This window comes from Sinocyclocheilus rhinocerous, unplaced genomic scaffold, assembly GCF_001515625.1.
Source record: "Sinocyclocheilus rhinocerous isolate Xijiao unplaced genomic scaffold, SAMN03320098_v1.1 scaffold1272, whole genome shotgun sequence".
In the NCBI taxonomy this organism is placed as follows: domain Eukaryota; kingdom Metazoa; phylum Chordata; class Actinopteri; order Cypriniformes; family Cyprinidae; genus Sinocyclocheilus; species Sinocyclocheilus rhinocerous.
Window position 1 is genome coordinate 98,833 of NW_015623071.1, and position 14,928 is coordinate 113,760.

Here is a 14,928-nt window from a genome sequence, read left to right on the forward strand (position 1 = left end):
CTGAAAGTGTATGTTCTGCTCTTTCAATGGGTTGTCTCAGTTCATTTTTAGCACTAACGATCGCGGATTCGCGGGGATATTCAAGCAGTTTAGCACTATAAATTTCGTGTTCTAGTTTGTGCTCACCTTTCTTTGAAAAGAAGTCAGTAACCAATTGTTTCCCCTCATTTTGTTTTCTTAACTTCTCCTGTCTTTCCTTTCTTTTTTGGTGGCCTGATTTGGCTTTCTTTGAGAAAGACATTTCTACAGCGCTCCACCAGATGCTCAACTAACATAAACAAACTGCGTGCAGATGGACTAAACCATTTGGCGCATTAGCAAGGGGGGTGGGATCATGAAACCGTCAGTCAATCAACCAAGTTATTCAGCCAATACACAAAATTTACGTTTCATCTGACATTCATTATGAAATTTAATTAGGAAATGAAAATATCCAGGTAAAATAAAATATATTCCATACTTTTCAAGGGCCCTCTCGTCCTTTGGGGCCCTGGTAATCAGTACTGGTTTTACCCCCAGTCTGACGCCTCTGATCCCGCACCGTGGTTGAATCTGCCGGTGGCTGGGCCACAAATCTATGAGTTTACATTTACAAACCCGAGGGAACGGATTGGGAAAGCGTGCGCACGGATTATGAATTTGTGGGTACGGATTCAAAAACCGAAGGTACGGTTTACAAAATCTGAGCGCACGGATCGGAAATTCGTGGGTATGGTTTATTAATCCGTGGGCACGATTTGTTAAACCGAGGGAACAGTTTAAGAATTCGTGAGTACGGTTTATAAACTGAGGGGACGGGTTGCAAACCGTCGCCACGGATTGTTTTTTTTTCTCCTACAGGTGACTTCCCGGGCTCCGTATTAAATGGATCAAATGTGACAGTTAAAGACATTAATGTTACACGTTCATAATGTCACATGTATCACAGTTTCCACAAAAAGACTGCTTTCAACAATAATAATAACATGTTTTTTGAATCTCAAATCAGCATATTAGAATGATTTCTGAAGGATCATGTGACACTGAAGACTGGAGTAATGATGCAGAAAATTCAGCTTTGCCATCACAGGAATAAATTATATTTTAATATATATTAATATTGCTGAACATAAAAGACTTCTTATAGAAACGTTTAAAAAATCTTATTCTATTGACTAGTAGTGTTTATGATGATGTTCTGAATATTTTTAGTACCTGATGTATGATTGTCCCCAGGTAGTAAAACCCATCTATCTCTCTCCTGGCTAACACACGGCAACCAGGAAAAAGCTCAGCACCTCGCATTACCCTTGCAGATACACATGATACTGTACTAAAAGGATTCATAGAGGAACACCTGTAAAGATATATATATATATATATATATATCCCACAATATAATTATTTATTGTGTTTTGTCTGTCTTTCACTCTTTCCAATTAAAAAATAAATTAAAGAACATACCAGCATGGTATAGAACAGACACAGCTTGTGCAGTTGTAGTATTGGACCTGATTGAAGTCCACTGAACGCCATGGGTCCTCTAAATGTGACGGGTTTTGAAACAGGTCATCCGTTGAATGCAACAAACTGAGCTGTTTGACATTTTAAAACATTTTAAAAAATCTGACTAACTAACAAAGGATGAACAGTATAAGTGGTGGACACCATTCAACATCTTACCTGGTCCACATTGCCAGCTGAGTTGAGCGTCATGACATAACAGCTTCCTCTAGTGGTGGAAGTCATGCAAGAAGTCTGATATGTCAGTGTTCATGGGAGTCTTGTCTGATATGTAAAATGTATTCACAGGGCGCATCACCAGGGTTGATAATGAAGTCAGACATTGTGGTGGGTTGTCTGGGAGACCGCTGGTCACCAAATGGACAGACTGACAGGCAGGGTCAGAGAATGCTAAGGCCAGTGCTGGGTGGAGGTCTCTGCCAGGACTTGTCTGTAATGTGTGGATCCAGCTCAAGGCTTCATAGACTACATCAGGAGTGCAGGGCATCATTTGAGAAGACCATGGTGTAAACTAGTAAAATATAAATTGATTTAAAAAAAGAAATATATATTTTTTATTAAATAATATAAGCCTAGCCCTGCGATGGTCTGGCAATCCATCCAGGATTTCCACTCAGAATAAACAGTTTGAAAAATGGATGGATGGTTGGAAAACACTAGCCTTTTAAAGTATTCCTATTGAATTTGATATGACCTTTGAATGTAATAAACTCAATAAATTAAGATAAAAAATCATTTCTATGATATTTTATTTAAAACTATTTTTTAAATAAACCAAACATATAGCATCACCCGTATTAGACAATAATACTGCATGGACAAATAGGCTACCTAATTTTTCAGAGTGATTCACTGTAAATTTACCTTGTATGAAAAGCTGATAATGTTGAAGAGCGAGTCTCTGAGTGAAGCTTTAGTAATCAAGGTTTGAATAATAAGATTCTTCACTGGTCCCAGAAAGCCATTCATTCCCACAGAGGAGTCCAAAACAAAGGTGACATTTCTGCCTTTACCCATGAACACGGGAAGAACACTTTGGCTGTTAGACACCTGAGGACTTGACGACATTGTCAAGTCTGACAGAATAATCTGCAACACAATTGAATTTGCTCAGTTATAGTTGACTTAAAGACCAATCTGACTAGCTTCTGGTAACACAAATAGCTTTTTTTCCCCCTCATCTTTTTGGATAGTAAGCAAATGTAAGAATGAGAAAATACACAAAAAACCAAACAACAATTTGTTTGCGTACATACCTTTCTTGATTCCTAGAACACACTTGAAAATTTTTGTTCTGTACCTAGTAATGATCCTCTGAACAATGATTCCTGTCTCTACTGTGTATCGAGGTTGCCATAGTGAGCCACTGACCAGCCATAAACTATTAGTATGTCATTACATCCATCTAGTGGTGACAGAGAGCATCTGATGTGCACTTGGGAACAAGGTTTTAAAAGGATAGTTCACACAAAAATGAAAATTTGTCATACTTTACTCACCCTCAAGAAATGTCTTTCTTCTGCTGAACACAAAAGAAGATATTTTGAAGAATGTGGGTAACCTAACAGTTTCTGGTCAGACTATTTCTTTTTCATACTATGGAAGTCAATGGGGACCAACGACTGTTTGGTTACTCACATTCTTCAAAATATCTTCTTTTGTGTTCAGCAGAAGAAAGAAATTCATTCATGAGTACAGAATTTTCATTTTTGGGTGAACTATCCATTATATCATTCCAAATCTGTATGCATTTATTTATTTATTTTTTTCCTGTGGAATACAGCAGAAGGTATTTTATAGAACCAAACCGTTTTAGTTACCATTGACTTTTTTTTTTTAATTTTCAAAATATCTTTATGTTTTGGAATGACATAAGGGTGAGTAAATAATGCAGAATTTGTATGTATCCTTTTAATACATAATATACATGCAAATTTGCTACTACCCGTGACAGACTCTCAGTCCAAAAATAGATTCATGTGCTGTCATCTCCTCTTCCACAGAAGCTGAAATGTGAAGAAGACACTGATGTGAGAAAAGCTGATGAAAAATACATGATGTTTTAGAAAAAGGACCCAACTTCGACAGATTAAAAAATACTGCAAACGTAGAAAACCAGCCCTCTGACATCACAAAGAAAACTCAAATAATCATTCCTTCCTTTGCAGGTCTCCTGCAAAAATGGACTCGATACACGTTGTATTGGAATGCACTCATATTTTATTTAAAACTTAAAACTGAACTGTTGTCTTTCACCTTATGTCTTCAGATTATTTGTGCCAAGCGATACATACTGTTGCTGTGCAACATCTCTCATGTTTTATTGTTCAAAATGTTCTCAGAAATGGTCTTATTGAGCAAATTTAACTTTAAAAAATATATACATTTAAATATGAAAATATTTTAATACTTTAAATATTTTTTTTTAAATATATATTTAATTGTTTTTATTTTTTTACACATTTTCAAACATTTCTGATTTGTATTGCTTTTATTTTTTGCATAAACATCTTATATTAAAATTATATAAAAATAAGCAAGGAATAAGAATTTATATTCTTCTGGAAAAATTTTACCAGAGTATTCCATATTCTCCTTCAGACAAACAGAGAAGTCTATTCCAACAGCAAAAGTTCAAGTCTTTACTGCACTGCATTGCCCATGCATCCTCACTCCAGCCATGACATAATGCAATTCAAAATGGCTACCAAGCCTTCCATGACACACTGTAAAAATGTGCTGTTATAAGAAAAATAAAACCACTGGTCACGTTATGACGTTCGAAGAAATGTACACAAAACCCGCCGCATCTATCCGCCAAATGAATATGTCACGGGCAAACACTGCTGTGCTAGATTTGCTTATTCACGCTTGAACAATACACCCAACAGACCCGAATGGCGTCCCCAAGGTGCCCCTGAACATGAATTTCTGACAGCACGAATTCGCATGGAAGGGCGTTCAGCCAATGGGAGCGCGGCACTAGTCTGCTTCAGCCAATCACATAAGCGTATTAAGAATCAGTGGCGGATCTCTTCCGTTATTCAGGTTCTGGGGTTGTATTTTCTGCATAGCGTTTCCTGCCCTGGTGCATGGTGGTCGAACGAAGGGATTGTTGGAAAATTTTAGGAGGTTAGTATATAAATGTGTTTTTACCCAGTGTGCCTTATTTCCTCAGACGCCGCTTAGCTGGAGAGCGCGGCGATGGAAGTGTAGTGGAAGTCGATGTGGGATGAAGAACGAAATAAAATAGTGAAAATGCATCGGAAGCGGTGTTTTATTTATTAAAGGCAGTTGGACGCAGCGTTGTAATCGGTTGCAACATTGTAACGTTCCGATTGTGATTGTCAAGTTACCGCAGCAACGAATTCATTGTGGGCTAACGGTCGTTCCTTTATGTTTAAACGCCTTTATAAAGGACAGTATTGCTTTGCGTTAGTTTCGGGGATGACATAGTTATATGAATCTCAACGGCGATTATAGTATGTAAACATTAGGAAGCGGCTAAAGTAAAACGCGTGCATTATTGTAGCATATTTGCTAACAAGTGAGAGTTAGCATGACAGATGTTCTGTCAAATAATAAAACGAAGGACTTATGACCAACTTTAGCCGGGCTGCCTTTGCAGTCCTGTCTAAATATTTATATACTCCTAGCGTTATTATTTACAAAGTTGTTTCGTTGCTGTTTGGCTAAAATGTACATAAGTGATGAAATGCCCGTGTTAGCACAGTATTTTTATTCGGCACACGTGCCGAATCAAACAATTAGTAGTATTTCTCCATTTGAAAAATAAAACTTTTTGCAGAATGCTATACCATACATTATATGGCAAGCTGTTTTAACATTTCAGTTTCGTTTTTATTCCACAAAATAGCAATTGTCTTTTTATTGCTAGTAGTTTTATAAAAGTATTTTTTTTAAATAATATTTTAATAGTGACAAGTAATATTCCGTTACTGGTGGAAAATTACACATCTTTTTTTCATTGAATCCTTTGGGGATCTGTGGTTGACATTAACTTTTGACTAGTAGGGATTCTAGTTGTTGCTGGTGGTATCTATGCTAATTTTAACAGTACAAGTTGAATGGATACTAGAATATGTTCCAGTTGGAACAAGTAACTAGAAAGAGTTGTTATTGAACTATAACATTGACTCATCAGTATATGTCAAGTAAAAAAAATAATAATAATGAGATGAGAAATTTTACAAGTAAAGATGAAAGAGTTATTAGATAAATAGTTCCTAGAAATGGGATAGGTACCTGTAACATTTGGACTAATACTAGTTGATGTCTGAATCATAGATCCATAGTCACAGCACAGTTACAATACAATAAAATGAATAAAGTATTTTTAAAATGTAAAAGTACTAGGATGACAAAAATAGACTAATTTTAAGAAATTCACATTCAAATGACTTTATATAGGGTGCAACATGACCAAGTACAGTTCTAAACTGTATAATACTGTAGTAGTAACAGTACTAACATTCAGGAGGAGTACACAAGCACAAAACTATTAATAACTATAAGAAAATAATATCCCCCCAATTTGTGTTTGCATTATGTAAAATTAATATTGTTAAAATAAATGTAGGGCCATACAAGTAGTTAATGGACTGTCTGACTTTTGTAAAATAACAATGAGAGTACTAAACAAAGCCCAATAAATCAAGGCCCTTGATTGCCTCTGGGGTTTAACAGTAAATCTTTAATGGTTGTTGGTTGGTTTGTACAGGCAGATCATGCTCTTAGCCCAGGTGAATCGAGACACCCAGGGCATGGAGTTTCAATGTGTGGACGGGGACCCGCAGCAGGTCACTCTTTGCCTAACAGAGGCAGTAACAGTTGCAGGTGAGATGGATGCGTATAAAATCTTTGCAACAGTATTATATTTTGTGCATAGTGCAATGTAGACTCATAATGGCCAACTGTTACTACACAGATGACAACATAGAGGGTATAGACACGGTGAGCTTGCAGGCCGTGACTCTGGTGGATGGCTCCACAGCATACATCCAACATAGCCAAGGTACTGTAACTACACACTTAGCATTACTTTTGGCATTGAGCTATTAATCAGGTTATGCTTCTGACTGACTATTTCTATATGGAATATATGTAGAAAAAAAATTATAAAAATACTAAGACATTTTATCTACACTTTTGAAGTTGTCCTGTATTCCATTAGCATACAACAAATATTGTGTAGTTATGAAACCTGCACAAATGTTCTTGCTTGGTCACTATTCAAGTCTTACAGCATATAATAGTTTCTCTCATAGAAAACAAAATAATGGAAGGACAAGTGATTCAGCTGGAGGATGGATCTGCTGCTTATGTCCAGCACCTACCAATGTCTAAAACAGGTATTTCATATGAAATTAATTCTGATAGATGGAGCTTTATGATCTGTGACTGTCTAATCGCACTAGATAAGACACCGATGACTTCTGTGTTAAAAAGACCACACAATATTTACCCTTATGCTTTAAACATATTTCTTAGGTGGAGAAGGATTGAGACTAGAAGATGGGCAAGCTGTGCAACTGGAGGATGGAACAACCGCTTACATTCATGCTCCCAAAGGTCTGTCCCTAAATAACAATATTACTGTGTATTGTGTATCATACAGACACAAATGTTGGATTCTTTATGATAAAATCAAATAAGTAAATCTCAATGTATTTAATCTTTTTAGAAACATATGATCAGGGTGGTTTACAGGCTGTTCAGCTGGAGGATGGCACCACTGCATATATTCAACATATGCCTCCATCCAACACCATCTTGGCCATCCAGGCAGATGGTACTGTAGCAGACTTACAGACAGAGGGCACAATTGACGCTGAGACCATCAGGGTGCTGGAGCAATACTCTACTAAGGTTAAGATCATTAACTTGTCACTTATTCTGTATTCTTATTTATTGCGTGAGTTTATATGGTTTAGTTCCCCTATTATGACGGAAATTAATCTGCAATGGAATGCTAAACCAATTTACACTTGTGTATATACTTTGTGTACTGTATATGATGTTCCTTATGTTAATTTGTATCATATTACAGTTCATGTTAGTTTAGAGGAAGTGTTATCTGTGTGTGTGCAGATGGAGGCCACAGAATGCAGTACTGGGTTACTTGGTCGAGGGGACTCTGATGGTGTACATATGCAGGTACTGTCTCTACTGATACTATTTTCTGCATTTATTAAATAAGTAACTTATAATCGTAATGCTTTGAATGTTAATGAAGCAGTGACCTACTTTTGTGCGCTTAGATTGTACTGCAGGGTCAAGACCGGTCACCTAGAATCCAGCATGTTGGGGAAAAGGCCTTCAGATGTGAACATGAGGGATGTGGAAAACTCTACACTACTGCTCACCATCTGAAGGTGAATTCATGCAAGACAGAAGAGATACAATACACATAATTCACAAATGTGTACATTGTCTCTGTTGTTAATTATCCACTTCTGAACTCATGTGGCTTTCTAAATATTTTTAGGTACACGAAAGATCGCATACTGGGGATAAGCCATACATTTGTGAACATATGGGTTGTGGCAAAAAGTTTGCAACAGGTAAAGATTTTCCCAAAAACAGTTGTTTTTTATTACTTCCAAGTTTTTTTGTACATGCATTATTTTTCTTTCTGCTGTCTTCAAGGGTATGGTCTCAAGAGTCACGTCCGAACACACACGGGAGAGAAACCGTATCGCTGTCAGGAGCTCAACTGTCTCAAGTCTTTCAAAACCTCTGGAGACTTACAAAAACACACAAGAACACATACAGGTGTTTGGCATATTTAACTGGCCTGTAATAATGGTTTCATCTTGTTTATAAAATTAAGTTGTCTTAAAAATATTTGTCAAATTTTGGTCTGTTTTTAAATTTGTTATGTTGTATAACTATTCATTTTGTAGGCGAAAAGCCATTTAAATGTCCATTTGAAGGCTGTGGGAGATCTTTCACCACATCCAACATTCGCAAAGTCCACATCCGTACTCACACAGGCGAGAGGCCGTACTACTGCTCTGAACCCAGCTGTGGAAGGGCCTTTGCAAGTGCCACCAATTACAAAAACCACATGAGGATTCACACAGGTACCTGTCCTATCAGCTCTAACTGCTTCCAACATCTAATAAAGCATACATTTTAAAGAAATCAGAAGCTTTGAGGTTGCAAGAATTTTTTTCCTCACAAAAATAAGGTATAATTTCATACCGTAAGCTCAAAAGTATGTTTGTCTCATCATATTCAGGTGAGAAGCCTTACGTCTGCACTGTTCCTGGCTGTGACAAGCGTTTCACTGAGTACTCCAGCCTGTACAAGCACCATGTAGTTCATACTCCCTGCAAACCCTACAACTGTAATCACTGCGGAAAGACGTATAAGCAGATTTCGACCTTAGCCATGCATAAACGCACAGCGCACAATGACACCGAGCCCATAGAAGAAGAACAAGAAGCATATTTTGAGCCCCCAGCAGGTCTGTTTACTTAAATCTCCAGCTACAAACTATGACCATCTAATATTAACTGAAAATCTGAATTTTGAATTGGCATCTTTTTCAGAGGCTATTGATGACCCTGGGTTAATGTACACTCCAACGGTGGTGGAAGATGACTCTGGGTCTGAGCAGGTGTCCGGATCAGAAGTCATGGGACAACATCATGTGGCTCTCATATCTCAGGATGGCACACAACAGGTCAGTGATGACCTAAATAAATTCCCACAAGTCCTATATTGATCACACACAACATCATCAGAACCTATTTTATTCCATACTTCAGTACTGTACTTGTACTTTGTAGAACTAGAGTACAATCTACGGAAAGGTGGTGGTATACAGATATTTTCCAAGTAAATACTTGTTGTCTTTCCCCTCTCAGGTTCTGTCTCAAGCAGATATGCAGGCTATGGGAGGCACGATTACCATGGTAACACAAGAAGGAACCACCATAACCATCCCAGCACATGAAGCGATGCTTTCCTCAGGAGGAGCACATTCTATCACTATGGTGTCTGCAGACGGCACAGAGGGACAGGTAAGTGTTGTTACTTTAAGGAATAGTCCACCAAAAAATGAAAATTCTGTCATTTACTCATCCTCATGTTGTACCAAACCTGTATGAATTTCTTCCTTCTGTGGAACACACAAAAAAAATATATTTTGAAGAATGCTGGCAATCAATTACCATTTCAGAATTCCATTGCATTTTTGTCCATACTATGGATGTCAGTGGGACCCCAAACTGTTTGGTTACCAACATTCTTCAAAAAAAATTCTTTCTTTTTCCACAGAAGAAATAACTGCATACAGGTTTGTAATGACATGAGGATGAGTAAAAGATAACAATTTTCTTGTTTGGGTGGACTATCCCTTTAAATAGCTTGCATGCTACTGAGGGACTCTATTACTTTACTAAATAAATACAAGTTGAGCTTATTGTGTAAACTTTTTATTTACATTTTAGGTGGCTATTGTGACGCCAGATCTGTCTGTGTACCAGACAGAAGAGGGGGAGCTTGTACAAGATCAGGAACAGCATGTGGTTTCCACAAGCCCACACCCAGTCACACTGCTGGCTACTTCTAACGGCACACACATAGCTGTGCAGGTATACAATATATACACACCACACACGTTATGGAATCTTCCTCTCACAGTCACATTAACATGCTCAGTTAGGATGGGTTGCAAAAGCTTAAATCATGTGTTTACTTTGTCTGAGAGTACATAATAAAACCTGCAGTAATTGCCATAAACCTTTAAACCCCTTTTAAGGCTGGAACATGCAATTATTGTCAAAAGACTAGACTGTTTGTTGGGGGGTTGCAACCTTCTTTCCATTAGGTGTGTGTTTTTAGGATGCGTGTTATAGATGTAGGTCTCAACTGAATTTGTTTTGTGGTTCTGTAGGTCTAATGTTTGAAAACTTTTGAAATTAAATGCGCTACGCATTTCAGCATGATATAAATTATATTAAACTAAGCCAGATTAAAAGTATTTGATACACTGCTGGCATTCATTTAAAAAAAATACTAGTTTTTTTTTTTGCTGATGACTTGATTTACAGTTTTGTGGATCATTGAGAGAAAATGACTAGGTGGATGAGTAACGTTACACCTAGAGTGACCCAGATATTGGACTAACTGTACAAAGTTGTGTAACAACAGTGAATCAGTCTATTGATACTAGCACATCATTACATCATCTGAAATGTGTAATGTTCTGGCTTTCCCCGTTTTTGTGTACTGACTTGAGTCAGTTCCCTCTGCTTTGATATTGGCTTTAAGAATGCGTTTTAAATGCTCTATAAAATGAGTATTAATTATGCATATCATTGTATCTACAGAGCTTATTGTCAAGGGCCAGGACAAAGGCATCGACGAGCCGGAGAGTCGCCCTGTTTAAGAATGTTGATTCCACAAGCAAAGCCTGTCTGGACGGAAGACGAAACCAGACACCTCTAGTAAACATCAACCCCTTCACCCCGGACTCCATTCTGGTGCAATCATCGACACTACAACGAAACAACAGGAAACGAGCACACTGGAATGAGTATGTTGACCATAGTTTAAACATGTCTTTTCTAGCCTTTCCTCATGCTTTTTCTTTCTAAACAAGTTAACCTCTAGTTTACGGACTGCTGTGAAGTGGTTTTAGTAGAATGAAACACTATGGCCATCTTGGACAGGTTTGTAGGACCGTTCGTTAAATCCGTTTACTAATTCTGTTCCAAGACAAAAAGTTGGCGAAGAACCAGTTCCTCGTGTTCGCTCACTCACCGCGCCATGTTCTTAGTCTGGCCCCTCTGCTGCCCCCTAGAGTTTGTTGTCTGTGTTTACATCCTTTCAAATAATGTATCTTCTTTCTCTAGCTCATGTGGAGAGGACATGGATGCAAGTGATCCTGAGATAGAGGATGAGCTCATTCCACCCTCAAAGGTAAAATTTAATTGACTTTTTATTATTGATTAGTTTTTATCTAATTAACACTGAAACTGAAAAGTAACTTTTTATATCAAACTTTGGACTTTGGGTGTTTTATATAACAAAGATTCTGTTACTTGATGTTAAGGCAGTTTCAGCCAGGATTTTAAGCTTTGTAACACTTATGGAATGAATTTTGGTGCATTCCTACTTGGCCTTCTAGTTAAGTACTGCTTTATTTTTGTGTCTAATAAAAACTGATATTTTCCACAGAGGATCACAATGATGGAGAATAACAACATGATGTCCAGATATGCATCTGAATTCCATGAGTTGGAGAAGATCGGCTCTGGAGAGTTTGGTTCTGTTTTCAAATGCGTCAAGAGGTTGGACGGTTGTATTTACGCCATCAAACGTTCCAAAAAGCCCCTGGCAGGCTCTGTGGATGAGTAAGTGAACATAACATCTTCTTTTAAATACTATTATATACTCAATAACACCAACTATTGAATGGAGATTCTTATTGCTTTTTGTTTATTCCTATGAATTCTCCCCCAATAGGCAAAATGCACTTCGTGAGGTATATGCACATGCAGTTCTTGGACAGCACCCCCACGTTGTGAGGTATTATTCTGCTTGGGCAGAAGATGACCACATGCTGATCCAGAATGAGTACTGCAACGGAGGAACCCTGTCTGATGTTATTGCTGAGAACAATAGACGCATGCACTTCCTTTCTGAGATGGAGTTGAAGGATCTGCTGTTGCAAGTCTCTCGTGGACTCAAGTACATTCACTCTACAGCACTTGTTCACATGGATATCAAGCCAAGTATGTATATGCTCGTTACACCCTTTACATTTTTTTAGATGTGTTTTAGACTTATAATGTTGTAATTTATATATTAATTTAATAATTCTTTTTTTTTTTCAGGCAATATATTCATTTCACGCAAACCTGCTGCTAGTGTCGAGGAATTTGAAGATGAAGAAGATGGTCCCACCACAAGAGTGGTGTACAAAATAGGTAAGATACTAAAATTACATGCCCAGATGATTGTAATGGTAACATGTTTTATACAGATTTGGCTTTATGAAGTGGATGAGATTGACAATATTTTCTATATCAGGTGATCTAGGTCATGTTACAACGGTTACCAATCCACAAGTTGAAGAGGGTGACAGCAGATACCTGGCAAATGAAGTTCTTCAAGAGGTATATACTATTATTTATTCTTGGTCTTAAAGAAATTCCTAGCAGGTAACAATGGTCTGTGTAGTGCCACATTCTAATTTTGCTGTTTTTGCCCACAGGACTACAGTAACCTGAAAAAGGCAGACATATTTGCCCTTGCTCTGACTGTAATCAGTGCCTCTGGAGCAGAGCCCCTTCCTACCAATGGAGAAAAGTGGCATAAAATCCGACAGGGCATCCTGCCCCATATCCCACAAGTGCTTTCTCAGGAATTTTTAAGCTTGTTAAAGGTAAGGGTTCTACTACAAATTAATCCCCTAAACTTCTCACTAGTGCTTTCTATTTCTGACAGATCTGCATTGAATGGTGTCTTGATTAAAATGTGGATATATCTTCCTGACAGCTTATGATCCATCCTGACCCAACACGGCGACCCTCAACCTCTGACCTCGTCAGACATCCTGTTCTTCTGACTGCTTCCAGAATGAGTGCTGATCAGCTGCGTGTAGAGCTCAACGCTGAGAGATTCAAGAACGCACTTCTGCAAAAGTATGATATATTCTTCCATTTCTAGGGGCAGATTTCAGGCTAGTTTTAGAAGTATTTGACTTATTATAGACTTATCAAATGCTGTTGTTTGAAATTGTACTTTTGTTGAACTGAAATAATTCTGGTTTTCGTTTCTCAGGGAGCTAAAGAAAGCTCAGATGGCAAAGGCGGCAGCAGAAGAGAGGTTTCTGACCACAGACCGTGTTCTTACACGTTCCACAGTCCAATCCAGCTCCAGAACTTCTCGACTCATCGGGAAAAAGATGAACCGTTCTGTTAGTCTCACCATTTATTGAACTGAACCCCAGACAAAGGAGATGACCAGCCCTAAGTGGGAACTACAGTGGTGCTTATCAAAGACTTGGGCAACAGACAGCTTTGTCTGTAGTCAGAAGGATGACGCAGACTGTTTTGTGACATAGTGCTTATACTGTTTGGTACAAGTACCATGGTCTTTACTGAAACTTGGGTCCTTCTGCATTGTATAGGCACTAGTGTCTTGAGTACATAATGCAGATCTGCCCTTACCATTTAGGTGTGCCTTCTCAAAATCTCTTTGACAGAATTGCCTTAAGATGGACACTTTTTTTTTTAGTGTAGTTCTGTCTTCCTAATCTTTGCTTTAAGTTCCATAGGTAAGGGTCAGAATGGTCTCCCTGCACTTGCTTTCTCAGAGGTGCAGTGTTGCTCTTTACCAAATGGGAGATGTGTGCCCCTATTGAGCCCTGATATGTGATGTACCAGATCAAAGATTTGTGCACCTTACTGCCTGTGAAAAATGCCTGTTGGGTCACAGAAGTTGGTGGGGCTTGAGTTAGATTGCCATTAAAATGAGCACTTTGGAGGCAATGGTGAGCTTGCCACAGAAAGCCTGCTGCTATTCATGTTTGTCTGTATCCAGTTAGGGTTGGAAGATTTTTTTTTTTTACTTTTAAATAATTGTATCCATCCCAACAAGCAATATTTCATAATCTCATCAAGTTCCAGTAACTTTTTTTTTGCAGATTTTACATCCAGACATTATTATTTTTTTTTGCTCTGTCTAATCTTGTCAAATCTTGAATTTAACCATGTGACAAACCATGCTTAACTGGCAGCAAATGATGATTTAAATGTACATATGCCTTTCAAATCTCCAACCCTGTTTGTAGCATTAAAACAATCTTTGTCCAGTTCATCTGATGTCCTTAGTTAATAATGTATAATTCTGACTTTTGTGTTACTTCAACTACATTGATAGGGTACTGTTTAGATTCTTTGGTCTTGTTAATCCTCAACTTCATTTTGTCTGTAAATACGTTCATTTGAATAAACCGTTTTCACCTAAACGCGCCTGGTTTGTTTTATATGAACTTTAATAGTATGTTATTTTTGAACGATGGGATGGGTGGAGTCTTTTTTTCGCTCAGTAGTTTGGGGTCCAGTCGTTTGATGGTTCACGCAGCCCGCCACCTCAACCTCAGTTAACTTGTATTTTAAACGATATTTGTGATTTAAATCTACAGTAAGGTGAAAAATGCGTTCCTCTTTGTGGATGTACTGTGTTATGACACTAAAGCGCTCAAAGAGGTTACTGTTTCTGTGGTTAACCTCCGGTGTTATGCCCAATTCTGACCCCTGCCAGATTATTACCCCCCTAGTACTGGTAGGGTTAGGTGTGGAGGAGGGGTTAGGATTAGGCAATCCGATAGCGATTTTAACGAGAGGGGTAATAATTTGGCAGGGGGTCGAAAATGGGCACAAC

At 38.1% G+C, this 14,928-nt stretch overlaps 3 protein-coding genes across 6 annotated transcripts in view; 2 read left to right on the forward strand and 1 right to left on the reverse strand.

Moving 5' to 3' along the window:
* The window catches only part of LOC107750774 (uncharacterized protein C11orf16 homolog), a 6,525-nt gene extending 3,954 nt beyond the window's left edge, over nucleotides 1-2,571 (reverse strand). Inside the window, 5 exon segments of the mRNA XM_016566655.1 lie at nucleotides 1,195-1,336; nucleotides 1,444-1,574; nucleotides 1,663-1,732; nucleotides 1,734-2,014; nucleotides 2,368-2,571. Of these exon segments, the coding sequence (XP_016422141.1) occupies nucleotides 1,195-1,336; nucleotides 1,444-1,574; nucleotides 1,663-1,732; nucleotides 1,734-2,014; nucleotides 2,368-2,571 (828 nt within the window).
* Nucleotides 2,572-4,532: 1,961 nt separating this feature from the next.
* On the forward strand, nucleotides 4,533-10,389 carry LOC107754480 (zinc finger protein 143-like). Of its 4 annotated transcripts, none has more exons than XM_016571311.1 (15): nucleotides 4,533-4,635; nucleotides 6,245-6,360; nucleotides 6,452-6,538; nucleotides 6,780-6,875; nucleotides 7,015-7,095; nucleotides 7,208-7,392; nucleotides 7,615-7,680; nucleotides 7,785-7,898; nucleotides 8,012-8,087; nucleotides 8,173-8,298; nucleotides 8,430-8,609; nucleotides 8,768-8,995; nucleotides 9,081-9,214; nucleotides 9,399-9,554; nucleotides 9,984-10,389. In XM_016571311.1, exons 2-15 carry the CDS (start codon nucleotides 6,252-6,254, stop codon nucleotides 10,248-10,250), a joined length of 1,905 nt encoding a protein of 634 aa, XP_016426797.1. In that variant the 5' UTR covers nucleotides 4,533-4,635; nucleotides 6,245-6,251; the 3' UTR covers nucleotides 10,251-10,389. The 4 variants fall into 4 exon arrangements, with proteins under 4 accessions (XP_016426797.1, XP_016427516.1, XP_016428963.1 ...); XM_016572030.1 differs by having other exon boundaries at nucleotides 6,792-6,875; XM_016573477.1 differs by lacking the exons at nucleotides 4,533-4,635; nucleotides 6,245-6,360 and having other exon boundaries at nucleotides 6,457-6,535; nucleotides 6,785-6,875; nucleotides 9,984-10,335.
* Nucleotides 10,390-10,841: 452 nt separating this feature from the next.
* LOC107758614 (wee1-like protein kinase) lies at nucleotides 10,842-14,501 on the forward strand (the record flags this gene model as incomplete). Its single annotated transcript, XM_016508198.1, has 9 exons — nucleotides 10,842-11,071; nucleotides 11,391-11,457; nucleotides 11,716-11,891; nucleotides 12,004-12,272; nucleotides 12,375-12,467; nucleotides 12,571-12,656; nucleotides 12,755-12,925; nucleotides 13,039-13,184; nucleotides 13,324-14,501. Coding segments are annotated over 9 exons (1,395 nt in total), but the record flags the coding sequence as incomplete, so codon positions are not given.
* Nucleotides 14,502-14,928: the final 427 nt, after the last annotated feature.

What these genes read in the sequence shown, in the direction of transcription:
- LOC107754480 (XM_016571311.1), top strand. Translation starts at nt 6,252, where the DNA reads ATGCTCTTAGCCCAGGTGAATCGAGACACCCAGGGCATGGAGTTTCAA. An exon ending in CCTACCAATGTCTAAAACAG is followed by an intron (nt 6,876 to 7,014) that starts GTATTTCATATG and finishes CATATTTCTTAG; the next exon opens with GTGGAGAAGGATTGAGACTA. An exon ending in CTGATGGTGTACATATGCAG is followed by an intron (nt 7,681 to 7,784) that starts GTACTGTCTCTA and finishes TTGTGCGCTTAG; the next exon opens with ATTGTACTGCAGGGTCAAGA.